At 47.6% G+C, this 22,114-nt stretch overlaps 1 protein-coding gene across 6 annotated transcripts in view; it reads left to right on the top strand.

Moving 5' to 3' along the window:
* The first annotated feature begins 489 nt into the window (after positions 1 to 489).
* LOC147098492 (multimerin-2-like) overlaps positions 490 to 22,114 on the top strand; it is a 51,155-nt gene continuing 29,530 nt past the window's right edge. For 2 of the 6 annotated variants that reach the window (XM_085970263.1, XM_085970262.1), the window contains exons 1-4: positions 2,280 to 2,813; positions 12,554 to 12,676; positions 16,861 to 16,967; positions 19,553 to 19,633. In XM_085970263.1, coding sequence (XP_085826389.1) covers positions 2,458 to 2,813; positions 12,554 to 12,676; positions 16,861 to 16,967; positions 19,553 to 19,633 — 667 coding nt within the window. In that variant the 5' untranslated portion in view covers positions 2,280 to 2,457. Of the gene's footprint in view, positions 561 to 2,279; positions 2,814 to 12,356; positions 12,450 to 12,553; positions 12,677 to 16,860; positions 16,968 to 19,552; positions 19,634 to 22,114 lie in introns of those variants that run through there. The other 4 variants (XM_085970264.1, XM_085970267.1, XM_085970266.1 and 1 more) reach the window with 4 other exon arrangements.

Below are 22,114 nucleotides of genomic sequence, written 5' to 3'. Positions count from 1 at the left end.
TCACTGGATACAATCTGTTTCTATCTACTCGGTCCCTTCCCTTCATAATTTTAAACTACTCTGTCAACTCACCCCGTAATTTCCGAATGACAGCAGCCTCAGTTTATCAAGTCTTTCTGTATTTCTGCAGACCAGGGCAGCATCCCAGTGAACCTGCCCTGGACCCTCTGTAAAGCCTCCGAATCCTTCCTACAGTGCAGAGCTCAAAGCTGCAAAGCTTTCCTAGCAGATAAGGGAATTAGGGGTTACGGGGAGAGGGCAGGGAAGTGGATGTGAGTCTGGATTCGGATCAGCCATGATCCTATTGAATGGCAGAGCAGGCCCGAGGGGCCGTATGGCCTACTCCTGCTCCTACTTCTTATGTTCTTAAACACCATCTCGTGTTCCAAAATTAACATTCTCATCACTGCTCGTTTCTATTGGAAACTGCTTCTTGTGCTTGTCTTTCAGTGAAGGTCTGTACCGTTGTTCAGAGTCTCCGATGGCACAGAAAAGTTAAGTGAGGCTGGAACTTATTCCTTCTACCTGCTCTCCTATTCGCTAAGTTCTTTTTTTTAATGGTAAATTTACCACTTCGATTTCTGCTCTTTCCGATTGCTTTAATGTTTCCCTGCCCCCTTCCTTCCTAGTTTGAAAGACTCGTTACTTCCCCAGTTCATTAGCTCCCTTCCTGTTCAGATATAATCCATCCTTGCGGAATAACTCGTCTTTCTCAGAACTGCGGCCAATGCTTCATTGCTTCATAAATGGAAAAGCCCTTTCCTGACACCACTCCTTTAGCCATGTCTTGAGCTCCCTAAGCGTCCTATCATTCTCTATTCTAGCACATGGCTGGGAGAGTTGTCCAGAGAATACTAGTTTTGAAATCCTGCTCCTAAACCCGCTTCATAATCTCCTGAACTCCTTTTGCAGGACTTCAGATCTTCCTTTCCTGTCTGGTTGGCTCCCACATGGACCAGGATGACTGGCTAGTCTCCCTTTCCTTCCATAATCTTCGGTCTGTCCAAAATGTCCCTTACCCGAGCACCAGGGAAGGAACAAAGCATCCTATGGTTATTGATTAAACCTTTGAAAAATGAGCTGGCTAAATATCTGGCTGAGAATGGCATTGAGGGTTATAGGACTAGGTGCAGACTCTGGTGATCTGTCCACAGGATCCTTTGGCTCCTGGGCTGCTAGGGGTTGGGCAGATGGATGGACAACTCAGTATGAAATTTGACTTGATTACCTTTGGGGATTTGAGAGTATTAATGCTGAGCTCTTCCTCAGGATATTAAGTGGATGGTCTACAATCCACGATAATAGATTGTATATGGTCATATGTAGGCAAAGGGGATTCAAAGGACATTTGGGTGTGACATGAATCAGTCATTCATGAAAGAAAGACTTATGAAATAATACTGGGCGGCCTACGGGTAGCGCTGTCCAGGGAGCGTATAAATACTCGGGCACGGGCCCAGCTTGCACAGGACATTCTTAACAGGAACTAGTGAAGGACACACCTAGACCTCCATGTTGTAAAACAGTTGATTAAAGCTTTGTTTAACGCTTAGACCAAGTGCCGTAGTTTTCTTACATGAGGGTTTAAATTCCCTTTGGCAAGATCAACGCAGAAAGCAGCATAAATTACAGGGTAATTTTTGCATCAATGTGATCTCTGGACATTTCATAATAAATCTAGTAATTATTGGGTTAACAGCAGAAAAATAACCTGCCGGATTGTTGTAAAAGCCAACAGGTTGACGAATGTCCTTGGGGGAAGAGAACCCCTATCCGGTCTGGCCTACATGTGACTTCAGTCCCACAGCTAAGTGGTTGATTCTTGATGCGTTCTGAAGTGGCCCAGCAAGTCAGTCAGTCAAAACAATCCGTACTAAGTAGGCCCATCACCCCCTGCTCAGGCCAACTGGGGATGGGCAATGACTGCGGCCTTGCCAGCGACGGCCACATTCTGAGAACAATTTTTATTTAATTGGTGGGGGCGGGGCTGAAAATAATACAAACACTCATCAGAATGTTGTTTCAGTGGAATCGAGGAGACTTCTGAAGTTGGTTGAGTAGAGGTTGTCTGCCGGCCCATTCGAGGTACAACATACTTTAGAAATATATATTCTATTTATTGGTTTTACACTATTGGAGGCTTTCCCTTCCTGTGCTGGGTCTGCTGATAAGAAACTTCCACCTTGTTCCTGTCCCTTGGTAAAATTAGGAATCGGACTAGTGAGCTGTTTCCGTATGACCCATTGTACAATCTTGGTGCCGACTCAAATCTTCACAGGAATGCTGGGCTGCATTGTTCCTCGCCTTTTGACAGTTCCCACGCAGACTGGGAGGGTTGGGAAGGTTTTTTTTCCTCTTTCTTTGTTTGGGATTTGCACAAAGCAACAAAACGAGGCAGTTTGCAGGAATCCATCAGTCATTCTCACTACATCCAGGGATAGGAATCCTCTTTTTTGAATGGAGAGAAAAATGATATTCCGATTCCTTGTCATTTTCTTATGTCTGAGACAGGTCTGGTTGAAGGAACCTTCGGAGAATCCTGACTATGCAGACAATGCCCATGAGGATTACTTGAGAGGCGAAGTTGAATCGGACAGGCATCGAGGGAAACACAGAGAGAGTCACCACGTCGAGGGCTTTGAGAATGTTGAGGGGCGAACTGACACTAAGCTGGACGGCTGGGGCTATGAGGTGGTCAAAGGAACCAACAAGCCGTTCTCCTACGTTCGGACCACCACCTCCGATTTATCCAAGAGGCTAATGCAGACTGCGGTTACCAGCGCACGAGTGCCCTTCAAATCCCCATCAGGCAGGCAAGTGGAATAGAAGCAAATATTCTTCAATGTAATGCAACTCCTTACAGCATTTGTAAGAGATTCTTGCAGAAAATGATTGTCTTTAACAAAGTTCTCTTAATATTGACCGACTGCTTGCTAATCCCATTCAGTCATAGAGCCATAGAGTTATACAGCACAGAAAGAGGCCCTTCGGCCCATCGTGTCCATGCCGGCCTTCAAGCCCTGTCTAATCTAATCCCATTTTCCAGCACTTGGTCCGTAGCCTTGTATGCTATGGCATTTCAAGTGCTCATCTAAATGCTTCTTGAATGTTGTGAGGGTTCCTGCCTCTACCACCCTTTCAGGCAGTGAGTTCCAGATTCCAACCACCCTCTGGGTGAAAAAGTTTTTCCTCAAATCCCCTCTAAACCTCCTGCTCCTTACCTTGAAACTATGCCCCCTGGTTATTGACCCCTCTACTAAGGGGACAAGTTCCTTTCTATCTACCCTATCTATGCCCCTCATAATTTTGTATACCTCAATCAGGTCCCCCCTCAGCCTTCTCTGCTCTAAGGAAAACAACCCCAGCCTGTCCAGTCTCTCTCCATAGCTGAAGCGCTCCAGCCCAGGTAACATCCTGTTGAATCTCCTCTGCACCCTCTCCAATGCAATCACATCCTTCCTATAGTGTGGTGACCAGAGCTGCACACAGTACTCCAGCTGTGGCCTAACCAGCGCTTTGTACAGCTCCATCATAACCTCCCTGCTCTTATATTCTATGCCTCGGCTAATGAAGGCAAGTATCCCATATGCCTTTTTAACCACCTTATCTACCTGTCCTGCTGCCTTTAGGGATCTATGTACATGCACACCAAGGTCCCTCTGATCCTCTGTCCTTCCTAGGGTCCTACCATTCATTGTGTATTCCCTTGCCTTGTTAGTCCTCCCAAAATGCATCAACTCACACTTTTCAGGGTAAAATTGCATTTGCCACTGTTTTGCCCATCTGACCAACCCGTCTATATCGTCCTGTAGCCTGAGGCTTCCCTTCTCGCTATTTACCACTCCACCAATTTTCGTGTCATCTGCGAACTTACTGATCATACCTCCTACATTCATATCTAAATCATTAATGTACACTACAAATAGCAAAGGACCCAGCACCGATCCCTGCGGTACACCACTGGACACAGGCTTCCAGTCACAAAAACAACCTTTGACCATCACCCTCTGCCTCCTGCCACTAAGCCAATTTTGGATCCCATGGGCTCTTACCTTCTTGACCAGTCTCCCATGCGGGACTTTGTCAAAAGCCTTACTGAAGTCCATGTAGACTACATCAACTGCCCTACCCTCATCCACACACCTAGTCACCCCCTCGAAAAATTCAATCAAATTGGTTAGACATGATCTTCCCCTGACAAAGCCATGCTGACTATCCTTGATTAATCCTTGCCTCTCCAAGTGGAGACTAATTCTGTCCCTCAGAATTTTTTCCAATAATTTCCCTACCACTGATGTTAGGCTCACTGGTCTGTAATTCCCTGGTTTATCCCTGCTACCCTTCTTGAATAATGGTACTACGTTAGCTGTTCTCCAGTTCTCTGGCACCTCCCCTGTGGCCAGAGAGGTTCTGAAAATTTGTGTCAGAGCCCCTGCAATCTCCTCCCTTGCCTCACACAGCAGCCTGGGATACATCTCGTCTCTGCCTGGGGATTTATCCACTTTTAAGCCCACTAAAACCAGTAGTAGCTCCTCCCTCTCAATACTAATTTGTTCAAGTATATCACAATCCCCCTGCCTGAATTCTATGCCTACATCGTCCTTCTCCATAGTGAACACAGATGCAAAATATTCATTTAAAACCTCACCTACATCTTCCGGCTCTATACACAGATTGCCACTTTGGTCCCTAATGGGCCCTACTCATTCCCTGGTTATTTGCTTGCCCTTAATAATCTTATAAAACACCTTGGGATTTTCCTTTATTTTGCCTGCCAATGTTCTTTCATGCCCCCTCTTCGCTCTCCTAATTTCTTTTTTAAGTACCCCCCTGCACTTTCTATATTCCTCTAGGGCTTCCACTGTTTTTAGTCCTTTGTATCTGCCAAAAGCCTCCCTTTTTTTCCTAATCCATTCTTGTATATCCCTTGACATCCAGGGTTCCCTGGGGTTGTTGGTCCCACCCTTGACCTTTACGGGAACATGTTGGCATTGTACTCTTTCTATTTCCTTTCTGAAAGACTCCCACTGCTTTGCTTTGATGTGGATTTTCCTACAAGTAGCTGATCCCAGTCCACTTTGGCCAGATCCTGCCTTAACATATTAAAATCGGCCTTCCCCCAATTTAGAACCTTTATTTCCGGTCCATCTTTGTCCTTTTCCATGACTACCTTAAATCTCACTGAATTATGGTCACTGTCACCAAAATGCTCTCCTACTGACACTTCTACCACTTGCCTGGCTACATTCCCTAGAATTAGGTCCAGTACCGCCCCCTCTCTTGTAGGACTTTCTACATGCTGGCTCAGTGAGTTCAATGTGACAGTAAAACCCCCAGATCAGCTACCGAGGTTAGTGACATCGTAATGGGGCAGAAAGCACGCAGGTTTCTAAACTGTGGGAAATGAGCAATGATACCCAGTCCCCTCGTTGACCATTTGGTAAGCACATCGCTCAGCGTATGACCGGGATAGGATATGGATCAGGAAGGGCACAGGATTCGATGCTTGGTCTGTGCTGAGTTAACTCTCAGATGGGATGCCAAGAGGGGGGCCTAAATCAGCCATGGTCCCTGCTCCTGATTGTTACACAGTGAGTCCTTCTGGAAAGTGTGTGTGTCTGTATGTGTGTGTTTGTGCATGAGTGTGCGTGTGTGTGTGTGTGTGTGTGTGTGTGTGTGCGCGCGTGCCCACGTGCGTGTGTATATATATATGTGTGTGTGTATATATGTGTGTGTGTGTGTGCGCGAGTGTTGAGGGTAAGGACAGGACTGGGTTGTGGTACCTGTCATTACTGCGACTCACTAACAAGACTCTCACATAAAGAATCAGTGTCAGTAGGTCACTGGCTCCTGTAGAACTGAACCCAGGGTCTTCAGGGGAGATAAATCTTGGGGTGAGGGGGTGTTCCCCTGTCTCCGGTAACGTATTACAGGGGCAGCGCACATATGTCTCAGAACAGTTTAATTCATTGTAATGGATGCTGGAATTTCCGACTAGACTGGGGGACCTCAGGATATGCGGTGGTCCCCAACCACTCATGACTTTTTCTGGGGTTGGGTTGGGAATCAGCTCCCAGACTGTTCCAAACCACCGGCTCCCAGTAACATGAAAGGAGAGACACAGGAAGCCCCCTGTAGTTATTTGGCAGGTGGTCACTATGCCAAGATGGGAGGGGGCGGTGGCAGGAGATAGCTGTGGTGATCTTGACTGCCACTGGCAGTCCCTATGATGCAGGTTGGCTACGTGTCATTGCAGCAGATGGCAAAGCTCTATAAGTGGCTCCAATCTGATCAAGAGCCTGTGAAGGCAGCTCTGCTCAGCGTAGTCACCACTTCCATCTCCTTTCCCACAGAATAGCAACAGGAGTTTGACGCACCTGCTCAATATCACCACAATTCTGCATTTCCGAAAGTATGGAGCACTTTGCCAGTTGGATGTGCCAGGGTGTGCCAATGTCGGTGGGAGGTGTGAGCAGTGTCACTTTGGTGCTTGCTGATCACCCTGGCATGCCTTCTTTCATCTTGTAGCACTTTAACCGTGAAATATTGTGATCGGGGCACTTTAAAACCAACCCCCGTCTTTACTCAAAATTGTTCTGCTAACAGCACAGGACTCTGTGGCTTGCAGTGAGATACTGAGTTGCACTGAAGGTTTGTATTTTGAGTTCCACTCAATGTCCACGCTAATTTATTTTGGGTGCGTGGTCCCTTTAACGGACTGTGCGGCCCATTCAAATTTTCACACTTGCGCGGTTTCTTGCATTGAAAGAACGGTGAGCGGCCTGCGCGGGACCTCCAGACCACTGCGCGGCCGTGCAGCTTAACGAGAACATTGGTTCTGCTTTTCACACCTCTTCTTGTGCAATTTCCCTGTTCCGTCGAACTCTTGTAAAAGCTTCAGTTGCCACCGGCCTTTTTGCAGACAACGTTATGTTGGGTTTGTTTCTCCCCACACTTTCTTTACTGGGTCTCCTCACAAATTATAACAAAAAACGGTAAACCCTGAAAACCGGCAGTAAAAAGACGCTGAAGTAAAAAAAAAAATCCGACAAGAATAGCTGCTGCCCCTTTAAGAGCCCTTCGCTGCACTGAGCTTCCCTTTACACCCACCATGGGTGAGTCAAGCACGCAGCAAGATCCTGTCCTAGCCAGAGGGGAATTTTCCTTCGCTGTATTTACATCAATTTAAACTGATTTTACTATTTAAGTGTTGCGCACTGTGTGCCTTTAGCGCTCTAGGACGGGGATTCATTAAAGGGGGAACCTGCCCAATAGGGTTGCCAACAATGTTCCCTCTATTTCAATGCGCGGTCCCTTTAAATTTCGGCACACGTGCGGTATTTCCAATGGAAAAGCTTGTGAGCGGCCGGCGCGGGACATTGCAGATTGCGCACAGCTTAAGAGGGAAATTAGATTGCCAACCCTGCCGGTTTGTCTCTGAGCCGCCAGGAATTAAAAATTAATCTCCTGGACACCGCTGAGAAACATCACAGGGACGTTTAAAAAAAAATTGGTGTGTTTTTCCCATCTTCTTTGAACACTTTCGTTTATTAGTTATAAAAATATTGGGGATGGAAAAAATGCTGTTTGGCGGGGCAGTCGGAGGTCATGTGATGAAATCTCCAGGAATATGTCCAATCAGAGTTGCCGACTCTCCAGCCCAATTACTGGGGGTTCACTTGACCATCTTGCAGCTGTGGGACTGATCCTATTGGCTGGAAAGCCAACCCTACTCAGTCAAGACAGGTCAACCTCATTGAGGGAGGGGGGAATCATCACTGGCGGCTTTGGTGAAATTGCTGGTACTTCTACCCCTACTCTTCTGGTTGTCCCTGGTCTGACCACTTTACCTCTGGGTTATTGAAGTCCCACCCCAGGATTGAAATCTCCAGGTGAGGGGGAGACAAACAATGCAAAAACCCACCAAAAGCTTTGGAAATGGGAATAGAAAGAAGTCGTAAAAGTATGTGTGAATCCATAGGGCCAAATATTCAGGAAAACATCGGAACAGGAACAGTAAGCGTACGAGCTTTAGCGGCTGCCAGGCAAGGGAAGAACAAAGTCTAGCGTAGGCCTGTAAACAGACCTCGGTCACTGGAAGGAGATGAAAGACACAACAATAAAGAGGGGATGACGCAAGGTTCGATGTTGCGGGCAGTAGTGTTGCGATTCACTGCCGCGGTCTGTTTGTGTAAACTGTTAAAAGGGTGAGTCAGGAACGGCACGTCAAGGAAGTGCAAAGAATGTTCTCTCACACATCCAAAGTCTCTGCCAGTCCACTACACCCCTGCTGCATCCTCACTGCACCTCCCCTCTCACAGCCCGTACTGTAAGACGTTGCAGGAATCCGTTAAAAGTCATTGTGTACATTCTGTGAAACCAGCTGGATTGGGGCGTTTGGTGTAAGTCTCAGACTCACCCACAGTAAAAAATCACCCCTGGGTCAGCAAAGAAAGAAAGAAAGTCTTGCATTTCTATAGCGCCTTTCATGGCCACCGGATGTCTCAAAATGCTTTACAGCCAATGAAGTACTTTTTGACGTGTAGTCACTGTTGTAATGTGGGAAACGCGGAGGCCAATTTGCACACAGCAAGCTCCCACAAACAGCAATGTGATAATGACCAGATAATTTGTTTTTGTTCTGTTGGTTGAGGGATAAATATTGGCCCGGGCACCGGGGATAACTCCCCTGCTCGTCTTTGAAATAGTGCCATGGGATCTTTTACGTCCACCTGAGAGAGCAGATGGGACCTCGGTTTAACGTCACATTCAAAAAACGGCACCTCCGACAGTGCAGCACTCCCTCAGCACCGCACTGGAGTGTCAGCCTAGCTTTATATGCTCAAGTCCCTGGCTCATAAAAGCAGCTCCTAAAAGTGTGCCAAGATGCAACTCATGCATTAGGTTTAATGGAAGAATCTCTTCCCTTCCCAGGACCTCACTGCAAAAAAAATGAAGGAGCCTTGTTTTTGTGAATAAAACTTTCTTCTTAATTTTCTATCCTCCCCACACTCTCATTATTTTAGACACCTCTTTAACATCTCGCTGAATTTCTGTGGTCATCAATCTTCAAGATAGCATTTTTCCACTTTTTTGGACTGTGTCTCAGCACGAGATAGTCCTGGTTTAGATATAGTTTGGGTTATGCACAGAATAAAACCCCTTTCTACGCCATCCAAACCGCACTCACAGCTCAGGTACAGCACGAGTTACATTCATGTGAGGAGCTCCCTTTGCACTTGCTGCACAGCGAACGATCCCATTTCTCACAACAGCTCCCCGGAGTGAGATGATACTAGTGCCAGTTGTTACCTCCTCTGAGTGTGTCATGTTGCCATAAACAGAGGGACAACCACTAAATATAAGAAAAGAGTATATATAAATTATATGAAAGTATATTTATACACTCAGGGATATATCTGTTTATACACTGTATGGATAGATCTGTATTTTTGTGAACAAACATGAATGTTTTCCGATGCTTTGGCAACATAAGATGTAACTTGTCATGCCAATAAAGCGATTTGAATTGAATTGAATTGAAATTGATACTGTCTCTGAAGCGGGTCAAAACTACTTCTCAGTAGGTGTCTTTGAACCTTACCAGATTTGTACATCTGCAGGAGGCACCGTCACACGTCCCTGGATGCGAGAGCTCACTGCTCACGCTCCCAAATGAGACAGTTTAGTTGCTATCCGGAAGAGACGGCTCTGCAGTCAGTGCTAATGGAAACATATCTCACATCTTCTGCTGCATCTTGGCACTTGGGTGAGAGGAATCCGAAAGCATTCAGCTGTCCTACATATTAAACTTGGCCTGAGATGCACTGAAGCAGACCCAAAGTGTGTTGTTAGCCTACATATGCCCTCTACCTGGTGTCAGAAGGTCATTGACCTTAAAACACATCACACTTTGCAATTGATTGAACCCAGTGTTGCAGCAGATTGAAACCACTGCCAATATTTTTACAACTAATAAGCGAAAGTGTACAAATAATTTTTTTTAATGCCCCTGTGATTTTTTTCTTGGGCGTTGCTCACAGCAGCACCCAGGAGATTAATCTATAATTCCTGGGGCCTCCCGGACAATCCTGGAAGGTTGGTAACACTAACTCTACTGTTTCGGCTATGCAGTTTAACATTCTGTTGGGTCTATTGATTGCTGCTCAGCAGTGCTTGGACATATTAAGTGTTCACAGAATCACAGAAACCCCACAGTGCAGATGGAGGCCATTTCGGCCCATCGAGCCTGCACCGACACATATCCCACCCGATCCCCATAACCCCTACACCAACACATATCCCACCCTATCCCCGTAACCCCACGTATTTAATCCCCCTAACACTAAGGGTCAATTTATCATAGCCAATCAACCTAACCTGCACGTCTTTGGACTCCTGAGACTCCTAGGTCTCTTTCAACTTCACCCTCAGCTGTCCAGCCCCATTCATGGATTACGTCTGTTGCCCAGTTTCTCTTCCAAGGTTCAGTACTTCACATGTGGCCATCTTGAATTTAATGGGCTGTCCACTTGTACATTTTTCCAGCTTCTTTTGCCACCTCAGAATCAACTGCCCTGCTAGTTTCGTATCATCTAAAAACTTGGCGAAACATAGAAACATAGAAGATAGGAGCAGGAGTAGACCATTCAGCCCCTCGAGCCTGCGCCGCCATTCAATGCGATCATGGCTGATCATCCAAACTCAGTACCCGGTCCCTGCTTTTTCCCCATACCCCTTGATCCCTTTAGCCTTGAGAAATATATCCAACTCCTTCTTGAATATATTTAATAAATTGGCCTCTACTGCCTTACGTGGTAGAGAATTCCACAGGTTCACCACTCTCTGGGTGAAGAAATTCCTCCTCATCTCAGTCCTAAATGGCCTACCCCTTATCCTTAGACTGTGACCCCTGGTTCTGGACTCCCCGACCATCGGGAACATCCTTCCAGCATCTAGTCTGTGTAGTCCTGTTAGAATTTTATAAGTTTCGATCAGATCCCCTCTCATTCTTCTAAACTCCAGCGAGTACAAGCCCAATTGATCCAATCTCTCCTCATACGTCATTCCTGCCATCCCAGGTATCAGCCCGGTGAATCTTCGCTGAACTCCTCCCATGGCAAGAACGTCCTTCCTCAGGTAAGGCATTGGGTTTCTGAATCCAGGCCATTGACATAAATCAGAAACAGCAGTGGTCCCAATATCGATCCCTGGGACACCCCACTCTGCAATTCGCCCAATGTCGTGACAAAACCCAATACCCATTGTTTTCTACCCCTCAACCAATTTCTTATCCATTCCCAAGATTTATCCTAAATTCCCACAACTTTGGGCTTCAGCTGTGGCTCAGTGGGTAGCACCCTCGAACCCACAACCTTCTGACTCAGAGGCAAGTCCCACTCCAGGGACTTGAGCACATAAAGCTAGGCTGAGACTCCAGTGCAGTGCTGAGGGAGTGCTACACTGTCGGAGGTGCCGTCTTTCGGATGAGACGTTAAACCGAGGCCCCGTCTGTTCTCTCAGGTGGACGTAAAAGATCCCATGACACTATTTCGAAGAAGAGCAAGGGAGTTATCCCTGGTGGCCTGGCCAATATTTATCCCTCAAACAACATCACAAAAACAGATTATCTGGTCATTAGAACATTGCTGTTTGTGGGAGCTTGCTGATGCAAATTGGCTGCTGCATTTCCCACATTGCAACAGTGACTGTACTTCATTGGCTGTGAAGCGCTTTGAGACGTCCGGTGGTCATGAAAGGCGCTATAGAAATGCAAGTCTTTCTTTATCTAGCAGCCTTTTATGTAGAACATTGTTGAATACTTTTTGAAAGTCTAAAGGCTTTCCATTCATCCCATGCAATTGGGAGGCCACTTCCTCAAACAAAGTCAGGGGCATTGGCTGAGCAGGAACGCTCCCTTCTGAATCCATGTTGACAGCTGTTCACTAGTTTATTATCCTAAAGTCTACCCTTGATCAGCCCTGATCATATTGAATGACGGAGCAGGCTCGAAGGGCCGAATGGCCTACTCCTGCTCCTATTTTGCTATGTTTCTCTATGTTTCTATGATAATCAGTTCCACTATTTTGCATGGGATGAATGGGTCTGTAACTTTCAGTGACGGTTTTGTCACTGTCTCCGGTCTAGTCATACCTCCCCAGTGTTCATCAACACCCTTGTGACCACCATCACTGCGACACAAGCCTCATCCCTGCCTCTCTTCGTACTCTGAGATTTATATCTCATTTATATCAGTCAATAATTCTCCTTAGTTTATCACCTCTTAGTCATCTCTTGTGAAAGGAGGAATTAATCATTGAAAATATCACCTATTGCTCGCTCAGCCTCTGTTTTCAGCCCCATTTGCAGCTTTTCGAATTCTCAGCTCCTCTTTGATGACTGTTAAAGTACTTTAAAAAAAAAACGTACTGTTTTGTTTAAAGATGATGGTATTTAAATAAGGGTTATTATTACATTTTAAAAGGTAGAGTGAACCGCGAACCTATACCCAAGAGTCGTAGTCTTGAAACTTCTTTTTCTCCCTTTGTTTTAGGAACTGGTGTGCGTTTGTGAAATCCAGATTGTTCACGGCCGTGGTTTCATGTGGCGTCGAGCGGTTTGTGCAAAGGTCCATGGAGCCTTGTATGAACGGGGTAGTCAATTGCCAAAACGGAGTGTAAGTACCAGTTAAGTGAGATATTACACTGTGGGCAGCCAGTGTGAAAAGAAAGAAAGAAGGACTTGCATTTATATAGCGCCTTTCACGACCACCGGACGTCCCGAAGTGCTTCACAGCCAATGAAGTACCTTTGGAGTGTAGTCACTGTTGTGATGTGGAAAATATGTTACTAAACACCGTAGAGAAAAGAGCCTGTTTGATCTCTCAAAGAATTGCATTGAACAAGATGAATGGCTGGAAAGTATTTGCCAAATAGGGAGGGTGGACTGTTGCGGTATTTGAAAAAGTGGATGAGAACCTTGAAAGCAATTCACTGGGGCACAGGGAGCCAATGGAATTGGGCAATAATGGATCTATTGCACTTTGTGTGAGAGAGGACTTGGGGCTTTGGAGTTCTGGATCAGATGAACTTTGTGAAGGGTGGAGGACGGCAGAGGACAGCATTTAATGATTGAGTGTTTCAGCAGTTTAGGGGGTGAGATAGGGGCATAGGCACCATTGTTTGGAAGGTGGTCTTGGTGACAGGCCAGACGTATGGTCAAAAGTGCAGCTTAGGGTCGAATAGAATGCTGTGGTTGTGCACCAATGAATCCATCAGGCAGCCAGGGAGATTGATGGAGTCGGGGTCAGGGGCGCGTAGGTCCTAGTGAGAACCAAACAAGATGGTTTCAGTTTTGCCAGTGTTGAACTTAGGAACTTTTGATTCATCCAGGACTTGATGTCAGACAAGCAGTTAATACTGGGACAGCCATGGGCTCAATGGTAGGAGTTGGTGGATCCATGCTTGTGGATAATGCTGCCAAGCGTTGCATGAAGATGATGCATCAAAGCTGGAGTCCTGGGGCACACCAGAGGTGACTCTGCAAACAAGAGAGGAGAAAACACTTGAAGAATGTATTGGGACAGGTAGTAGGACAACCATGAGTGATGCTACAGGGGAAAATGTGGAGGTGAACAATGGCAGAGAGGTTGAGAAGGAATATAAGCCATGATTGCAGTGACACAGGATGTCATTGGTGACTTTGACCAGAATGCTCTTGATGCTGTGGGCTCTTTGGAAACTGAATTGGAAGCACCTGAATATGGAGTTGTGAGCACGAAGAAGACATAATTGGGTGGCAGTGATGTGGTCAAGGACCTTGGGGACAAAGGGTAGTAGTTTGCTACAATAGAGGTGTCAAAAGATGGGCTTTTTCAGGAGGACAATATTGAACACAGTTTTGATAGTGGTAGGTACAACGCCTGTTGATAGGGAGAGATTGACAATGTTGTCAAGTGTTGGGCTGATATGGAGAAGTTGGGTGTTCAGCAGCTGAGCTGGAAGAAGATTGATGGAGTAGGTGATGGACTTCCTAGAAGGAAATGAGAATAATGAGGGCTGGGTGAAGTGGGAAGATGGAGAAGATGTAGTGTACGTGTGTGTGTGTGGGGGGGGGGGGGGGGGGTGAGAAGTCTAAGGATGGAGGAGATGGGAATAACTGAGCAGATGGTCTTCATTTTTAAATGAGGTATTATTTAAAATCAGAAGTAAAGATAGAGGGTAGAGAGGAAAAAGGTTCACGATTAGTGATGGCAAAGCGGAGTACAGGATTGACCTTGCCCTTCAGGATGCCGCTGGAGTAATTGGATCATTTTACCTCTGCTGCTATAGTACTTGAGGTGGTCAAGGCAGATCTACCAATGGCTATCCGAGGTGGTTGTATGTCATGTGCCCTCTAGTCTACAGGTGAAGGGCTTGAGTCTACTGAGATGGCTGGTTCCCCCGGAGGAGTGGTGGGGGTGGCAGACAAGGCAGTGTTGAGCATATTGATGAAGGTGTCCATGCAGGTAGTGGACAAAGAGGTGGGAGCCTTAGAGGATGCTGTTGAGAGAGTTGGAGATGGTGTTTTTCAGGGTGGAGGGTGTGGAGAAAGACATGGGGGTGTGTTTAATAAAAGGGGTTGGAAATTTGCATTCTGACTTGTTTCCACCACTTAACAAGAACTTTCTGGCCAGTGTTCAATCTCAGGCCATTCACCTCTTCTGGCACCTTGCGGGTATCAACAGAAAACGTACTAACTTCAGCAAGCCTTGCAATTTCCAGGCAGATATGTTGATGTGTTGGAGTCCCTGAATAGCATCACAGGCATTGGTTGATCTCTGTCTCTCTAGCGACCCTGCTCTCGCTGGGTAAATGTGCTCAGTGGCGCATGGACCTTCCCTGAGGAAAAGGCTCACCAGAGTATTAGGTTGTGGGACATTTCATAAGAACATAGGAATTAGGAGCAGGAGTAGGCCATATGGCCCCTTGAGCCTGCTCCGCCATTCAATATGATCATGGCTGATCTTCAACCTCAATCCCACTTTCCTGCCCTATCCCCATATCACCTTAATTCCTCTGGAGTCCAAAAATCTATCTATCTTAGCCTTGAATATACTCAACGACTGAGCATCCACAGCACTTTGGGGCGAGAATTCTAAAGATTCACAACCCTCTGAGTGAAGAAATTCCTCCTCATCTCAGTCTTAAAAGGCTGACCCCTTATCCTGAGACTGTGGCCCCTAGTTCTAGACTCTCCAGCCAGGGGAAACAGCCTCACAAGCATCTACCCTGTCAATCCCCCTCAGAATCTTATATGTTTCAAAGAGATCACCTCTCATTCTTCTGAACTCCAGAGAGTATAGCTCCAATCTACTCAATCTCTCCTCAGGACAACCCTCTCATCCCAGGGATCAATCTAGTGAACCTTCGTTGCACCACCTCTAAGGCAAGTATGTCCTTCCTTAAATAAGGAGACCAAAACTGTGCACAGTACTCCAGGTGTGGTCTCACCAAGGCCCTGGACAATTGTAGCAAGACTTCCATACTCTTATACTCCAACCCCCTCGCAATAAAGGCCAACATACCATTTGCCGTCCTTATTGCTTTCTGTACCTGCATGCTAGCTCCCTGTGTTTCTTGTACTAGGAAACCCAAATCTCTCTGAACACCAACATTTAACAGTTTCTCACCATTTAAAAATTATTGAAAGTTGCTTCAGGAGTGAGCCTCGTGTGGAGCACCAGCTGGTGACATTCCCCCATGTAGTTAGGGAATTGACCCAATGTGGCAATGGAAGTTGGAATCAGGAATTCTGGTGTCTGTAATCTTGCAGAAGAAGAATTATATTCTGGGGTTTAAAGCAGCATCAGATAGGTAAGGAGTCTCCTTACCAATGTTTATAAGAGTGGAAATATATGCCATGTATTTCAAAAGAGCTTATGAGCTCAAACACATTTATATTGCACTCCATCTTCCTCATTAGCTATCTCGGTCCGTGTTTTTCGCTCCCTCTCTTTTTCTCGCAGACCTCTCCTTTCAGGGTAGGGTGGCAGATGCCCGGCCTCTCATCTACCACCCTTCATAAACTTGAGCTCATCCAAAACTCGGCTGCCCATATCCTAACTCGCACCGAGTCCCGTTCACCATCGCCCCTGTGCTCGCTGCCCCGTGTCCTAACTCGCACCGAGTCCCGTTCACCATCACCCCTGTGCTCGCTGCCCCGTGTCCTAACTTGCACCGAGTCCCGTTCACCATCGCCCCCGTGCTCGATGACTTACACTGGCTCCTGGTCTGGTAATGCTTCAATTTTAAAATTCTCATCCCGGTTTCAAATCCCTCCATGGTCTCGCCCCTCCCTATCTCTGTAACCTCCTCCAGCTCTACAAGCCTTCGAGATCTCTGCACTCCTCCAATTCCGGCCACTTACATAAGAACATAAGAACTAGGAGCAGGAGTAGGCCATACAGCCCCTCGAGCCTGATCCGCCATTCAATAAGATCATGTGGCTCGGGCGGGAACTCCACTTTCCCGCCTGACCCGTATATCCCTTGATTCCCCTAGAGTCCAAAAATCTATCTATCTCAGCCTTGTATATACTCAACTTATGCAGCCACGATTTTCAGCGCTCCACCACTGGCGCCCGTGCCTTCAGCTGCCGAGGCCCTAAGCTCTGGAATTCCCTCCCTAAACCTCTCTGCCTCTCTCTCCTCCTTTAAGACACTCCTTAAAACCTACCTCTTTGACCAAGCTTTTGGCCATTTGTCTAATATCTCCTTATGTGGCTCAGTGTCAAATTTTGTCTGATAACGCTCCTGTGAACAGCCTTGGGACGTTTTACTACATTAAAGGTGCGATATAAATGCAAGTTGTTGTTGTTTAGGTACCAACTGGCTCGTAGACCTCTGTACAAGGTGAAGCAGATGACTGTGACCTCCTTGGAGTGGAGATGCTGTCCTGGATATATAGGATCCAACTGTGAACACACAGGTAAGCCGCAGTGTTGGGATTCCCCCGTGCAGTGCAAATGGCGATGGATGGAGTGCAGCAATTGGCTTCAGCACCCAGGGTTAGGGAGGGCAAAATTAGTCATTTGTGATCAACTGTGATAGATGGGAGATCTGATGGATGCCATATTCAGTGATTGTGGCGAGGTGCGAAATGGCCGAGGTGCAACAGATGTATTGTTTAGAGTAGATTTGATGAGGGCGGAAGGTTCACGATACAGCCCGAGAGCCACTTGGAGCCCAATTCCCCCTCAACTATGTCCCTCAGCAGTCCTGCTGCTCCATGTCCCTCAGCCATCCAGCTCTTGGGATTTTGTTGGAGGCAAGATTGAAGAAAACATCAACTTGCACTAACATAGTGGTTTTAATATTGTGAACCGTCTTTCAGTGCTTCACAAGGGGAGGGGGGCGGTCAAACATGGAGCAGGAGTTGAGGGAAGAGGTGACCAACCTTGCGGTTGATCTCCTGGCACTTAGTTTCTCGCGAGACTTTGTGCCAGTTTTCCAAAATGCTTTTTGTTTGTGCCCCAGACCCATCTGAGGCGTTTGGAGGGAGACCGGGCAGATCAGGCTTCACAAGAGGTGATAGGTGCCCACCTGCCATGACCCTCACTTTGTTCGTGCAGAGGCTTCTGTTCCCAATGCTCGTAGATCGATGGCACCACTGAGCTATGTGAACCTGAGTAACCATAGTCAGCTGATCAGCTAACACTCTCGCCTCTGAGTCAGAAGGTCGTGGGTTCAAGTCCTGCTCCAAAGACTTGAGCACAAAATTCTAGGCTGACACTCCCAGTGCAGTGCTGAGGGAGTGCTGCACTGTCGGAGGTGCCGTCTTTCAGATGAGACGTTAAACCGAGGCCCCGTCTGCTCTCTCAGGTGGACGTAAAAGATCCCATGGCACTGTTTCAAAGAAGAGCAGGGGAGTTATCCCCGGTATCCTGGACAATATTTATCCCTCAATCAACATCACGAAAACAGATGATCTGGTCATTTATCACACTGCTGTTTGTGGGAGCTTGCTGTGTGCAAATTGGCTGCCATGTTTCCTACAATACAACAATGACTACACTTCAAAAGTACTTCATTGGCTGTAAAGTGCTTTGGGACATCCTGAGGTTGTGAAAGGCGCTATAGAAATGCAAGTTCTTTCTTTTTTTTAATATAATGGTGGAGGTTTCCTGGGAAGCGTCTCAGTCTTAGTGCGGTAGGTTTTCAACTTGCTGCTCGTTATAGAAACCGTCTGATTTTCATGAAATTCTCTAATGGGCAGCCGATCCGGCAGATTTACACCCAGGTAACCAGTTGAAAATCTAGCCCAGTATGTCTTTGTTTCATGGCATGGCATGAAAGAAGCCATGGCAAGGTGATCAACACCATCCCTATCTGTCAGCCCAGGCACGCCTACCTGGCAATGACTGTGGGGATTGTGTTCACGGGGTCAGCAGTGAGCCAGAGCTGAGCCCTCTGCAGCACAGGCCTGGCATATCGAGTGGCACTGCTGGGCAGCTGGGGCCTGAAGCTCCCATGTGGGCAAGCTGCATTGCTGAGCGATGGCACGGTGGCACGGAGTGGCAGAGAAGCCACCATCCTCACCAGCACCTCCTGCAGGACCACTTCCATCACAGCAACTGCCAGACAGGGAGTCGGACCTTGCATGGCTGCTCGGTCATTTGCCTGAATCTTGGGTTTCTTTTCCCATCACTTTTTAATATTTCTCCTTTTCAGTCCTGGTGAAGGCGCTAATGGGTTCCAATGCCTTCTTCGCCTTTCCAAAGGCCTTCAGAGGTTTTTGCCCCCCTTATCCTGACTCCCCACTTCAATTGTCCCCTTCTCTCGTGCCAGCTGTGGCTCAGTGGGTTGCACACTTGCCTCCGAGGTCAGAAGGCTGTGGGTTCAAGTCCCACTCCAGGGACTTGAGCACATAAAGCTAGGCTGACACTCCAGAGGAGTGCTGCACTGTCGGAGGTGCCATCTTTCGGATGAGACGTTAAACCGAGGCCCCATCTGCTCTCTCAGGTATACAGAAAAGATCCCATGGCACTATTTCGAAGAGGAGCAGGGGAGTTATCCCCGGTGTCCTGGGCAATATTTATCCCTCAACCAACATAACAAAAAACGATTATCTGGTCATTATCACGTTGCTGTTTGTGGGAGCTTGCTGTGCGCAAATTGGCTGCCGCGTTTCCCACATTACAACAGTGACTACACTCCAAAAAGTACTTTATTGGCTGTAAGGCGCTTTGAGATGTCCAGTGGTCATGAAAGGTGCTATATAAATGCAAATCTTACTTTTTATTTTTTCTTTAAATTTCCATTGATATGCCAATTTATAAATGTGCTTCCACTAGCGCCTCTCGCCGTGCCCGGGGAATATTGGGTGCAAACAGCATGCTTCTGTTTGAGTCTGCCTAAAACCCACCGCCGAGCACGCGGCTGTAAAGAACAGCTGTAGCAGAAACTCCAGGCTGAACCGTCAGCGAGCGCTCCTGGATTGAGGAATGGTTTCACCTGGAACAGGTTGTAAAATGGAAAGAAATGGCATGGTTTTGACTGCTGTGTTTTTCCTAGCTCCTGAGGAGAGGATTGCAACAGCTGCCCTGAAGCAGGCACTGGAGAGAGAACAAGTGATTGAAGAAATCATAAACCCAAGTAAGTTACATGTCAGTGAAAAAATAATTGTGACTGCGGCTGTTTTGTTGATTTATGAATGAAAGAAAGACTTGCATTTATATAGCACCTTTCACGACCACCGGAGGTGTCAAAGTGCTTTACAGCCAATGAAGTACTTTTGGAGTGTAGTCACTGTTGTAATGTAGGAAACGCGGCAGCCAATTTGCGCACAGCAAGCTCCCACAAACAGCAATGTGATAATGACCAGATGGTCTGTTTTTGTTATGTTGGTTGAGGGATAAATATGGGCCAGGACACCGGGGAGAACTCCCCTGCTCTTCTTCGAAATAGTGCCATGGGATCTTTTACGTCCACCTGAGAGAGCAGACGGGGCCTCAGTTTAACGTCTCATCCAAAGGGCGGCACCTCCGACAGTGCAGCACTCCCTCAGCACTGCACTGGAGTGTCAACCTAGCTTTATGTGCTCAAGTCCCTGGAGTGGGACTTGAACCCACGACCTTCGGACTCAGAGGCGAGAGTGCTACCCACTGAGCCACAGCTGACACTGGATACTCCGATGAACAATGGAAAAGAATATTCCCCACCCCAATCCCTCCCGCGCTGATGTTATCAGTATTGGCTTTAAACAAAAAAACAGCAAAATTATCACCTACCATCCTAAAACAGGACATCCCCAGCACTGACAATTTTAAGGAGGGTTGGTTATCAAAGCCAAATGGTTTCAAGGAGCTTTTTCACAGGCCTCAAAGGGGACCGGTCAGTTTTATCCATCGTAAACCCCAGGCCAGTGCATCAGGACACTGCCCTTTCACCCTGGGGTCAAAGACTGAATCCAGATGGTGAAATGTCTCCTCTCTCTGCTGGCTCTGAAATGGAGTCTGGCATTTGAAAAGGAAAGACTTTGGACCCTTGTCAGCAGGTTTCTCCATGCTCAGTGGAACCACTGAAGCTCATCCTATTGCATTAAGAGGCCCGCCCTTGTCTCTAACCTTGCCACAGTGTGCCAGTTGGCTTGAAAAGTTGCCCCGTTTGCAGCCTGTGTCTCCGACCTGTCCTCCTTGGGCTTGGCCCAAAGCTCTCAGTCATAGAATCACAGGCCCCTTTAAAAGCCAGTGGCGTGCCCGGAGAGCTCGGGGACACGGAGACCCGGCCAATCTTAACGGCTGGGTCTCATTTAAATAAAAGTTCCCAGAGTCCCCGCACGACACCCGGCCAGATTCACTGCCTGGCCGGTGGTTGGGAGCTGGGGACCGCAGCCGGGGACCCAGGGAACGGCCAGGCACTCACTGGGGGGAGGGGTTCCAGGGCGGTTGGTGACGGAGTGGGGGGAGGGGTTAGAGGGCGGTTGGGGGAGGGAGTGGGGGGAGGGGTTAGAGGGCGGTTGGTGATGGAGTGGGGGGAGGGGTTAGAGGGCGGTTGGGGGAGGGAGTGGGGGAGGGGTTAGAGGGCAGTTGGTGAGGGAGTGGGGGGGAGGGGTTAGAGGGCAGTTGGTGAGGGAGTGGGAGGAGGGGTTAGAGGGCGGTTGGGGGAGGGAGTGGGGGGAGGGGTTAGAGGGCGGTTGGGGCAGGGAGTGGGGGGGAGGGGTTAGAGGGCAGTTGGTGAGGGAGTGGGGGGGAGGGGTTAGAGGGCGGTTGGTGACAGAGTGGGGGGCGGGGTTAGAGGGCGGTTGGGGGAGGGGTTAGGGGGATGCTGGTGTTGAGGAGGCCCAAGGCCTCTTTGCAAGGCCCGGCGGGATGGGGTGGATGGGAAGGGGAGCATTCCCGCTCCTCCCGGCCCACAAGGAGTTCTAAAAGAATCACATTTTTCAAACTTACCATGGCCTCTCCTAGCCAATCAGCCCCTCCTGCTGGGCAGCAGACAAGGTGAGGTTAAGATTACGTCACGGCACTGAAGACATCATCAGGCTGCGACTTTTGAATGTTAAGTAGGCCTCAGCCGGCCTTTAGCGGGAGCCTCGCCGATGCCCTGATTGGAGCCAGGAGCGCGAATTTTCAAATTTTAACCCCTCCCACGCACCATTCCCACTGGGCGAGCAGGCTTAAAATCCCGGCCATAGAATCTGACAGAACAGGAGGAGGCCATTCAGCCCATCGTGTCTGTGCCGGCTCTTTGAAAGAGCAATTAGTCCCACTCCCTTGCTCGTTCCCCATAGCCCTGCAAATTTGTCCTTTTTAAGTATTTATCCAAATTCCTTTTGAAAGTTACTATTGAATCTGCTTCCATCGCCCTTTCAGGCAGCGCGTTCCAGATCAGAATATCACGTTGCTTAAAAAAAAATTCTCATCTTAAATGCTCTGCTTTCTTCAGTCCTCTGCTCTCCCACGAGCACAGGTGCCAATAACACATTTAGCAATGAACCTATCTGATTACATTCAGAAAGACCCAAAGCCTAATAAAGCTGGAACATTATTACAAACTCTTCTCCACTTTGTTCAGAGATTTGGATTCAGTTGTCAGGAATCTAATTCTGGATTCACGTTCCCAAGTGTAAATTCTGAA

This window comes from Somniosus microcephalus, chromosome 29 (genome assembly GCF_052327205.1).
Source record: "Somniosus microcephalus isolate GS21.2 chromosome 29, FLI_Smic_1.0, whole genome shotgun sequence".
Taxonomy (NCBI): Eukaryota; Metazoa; Chordata; class Chondrichthyes; order Squaliformes; family Somniosidae; genus Somniosus; species Somniosus microcephalus.
Note: the sequence above shows the minus strand (reverse complement) of the source record. Positions and strands in the feature narration are given on the sequence as shown.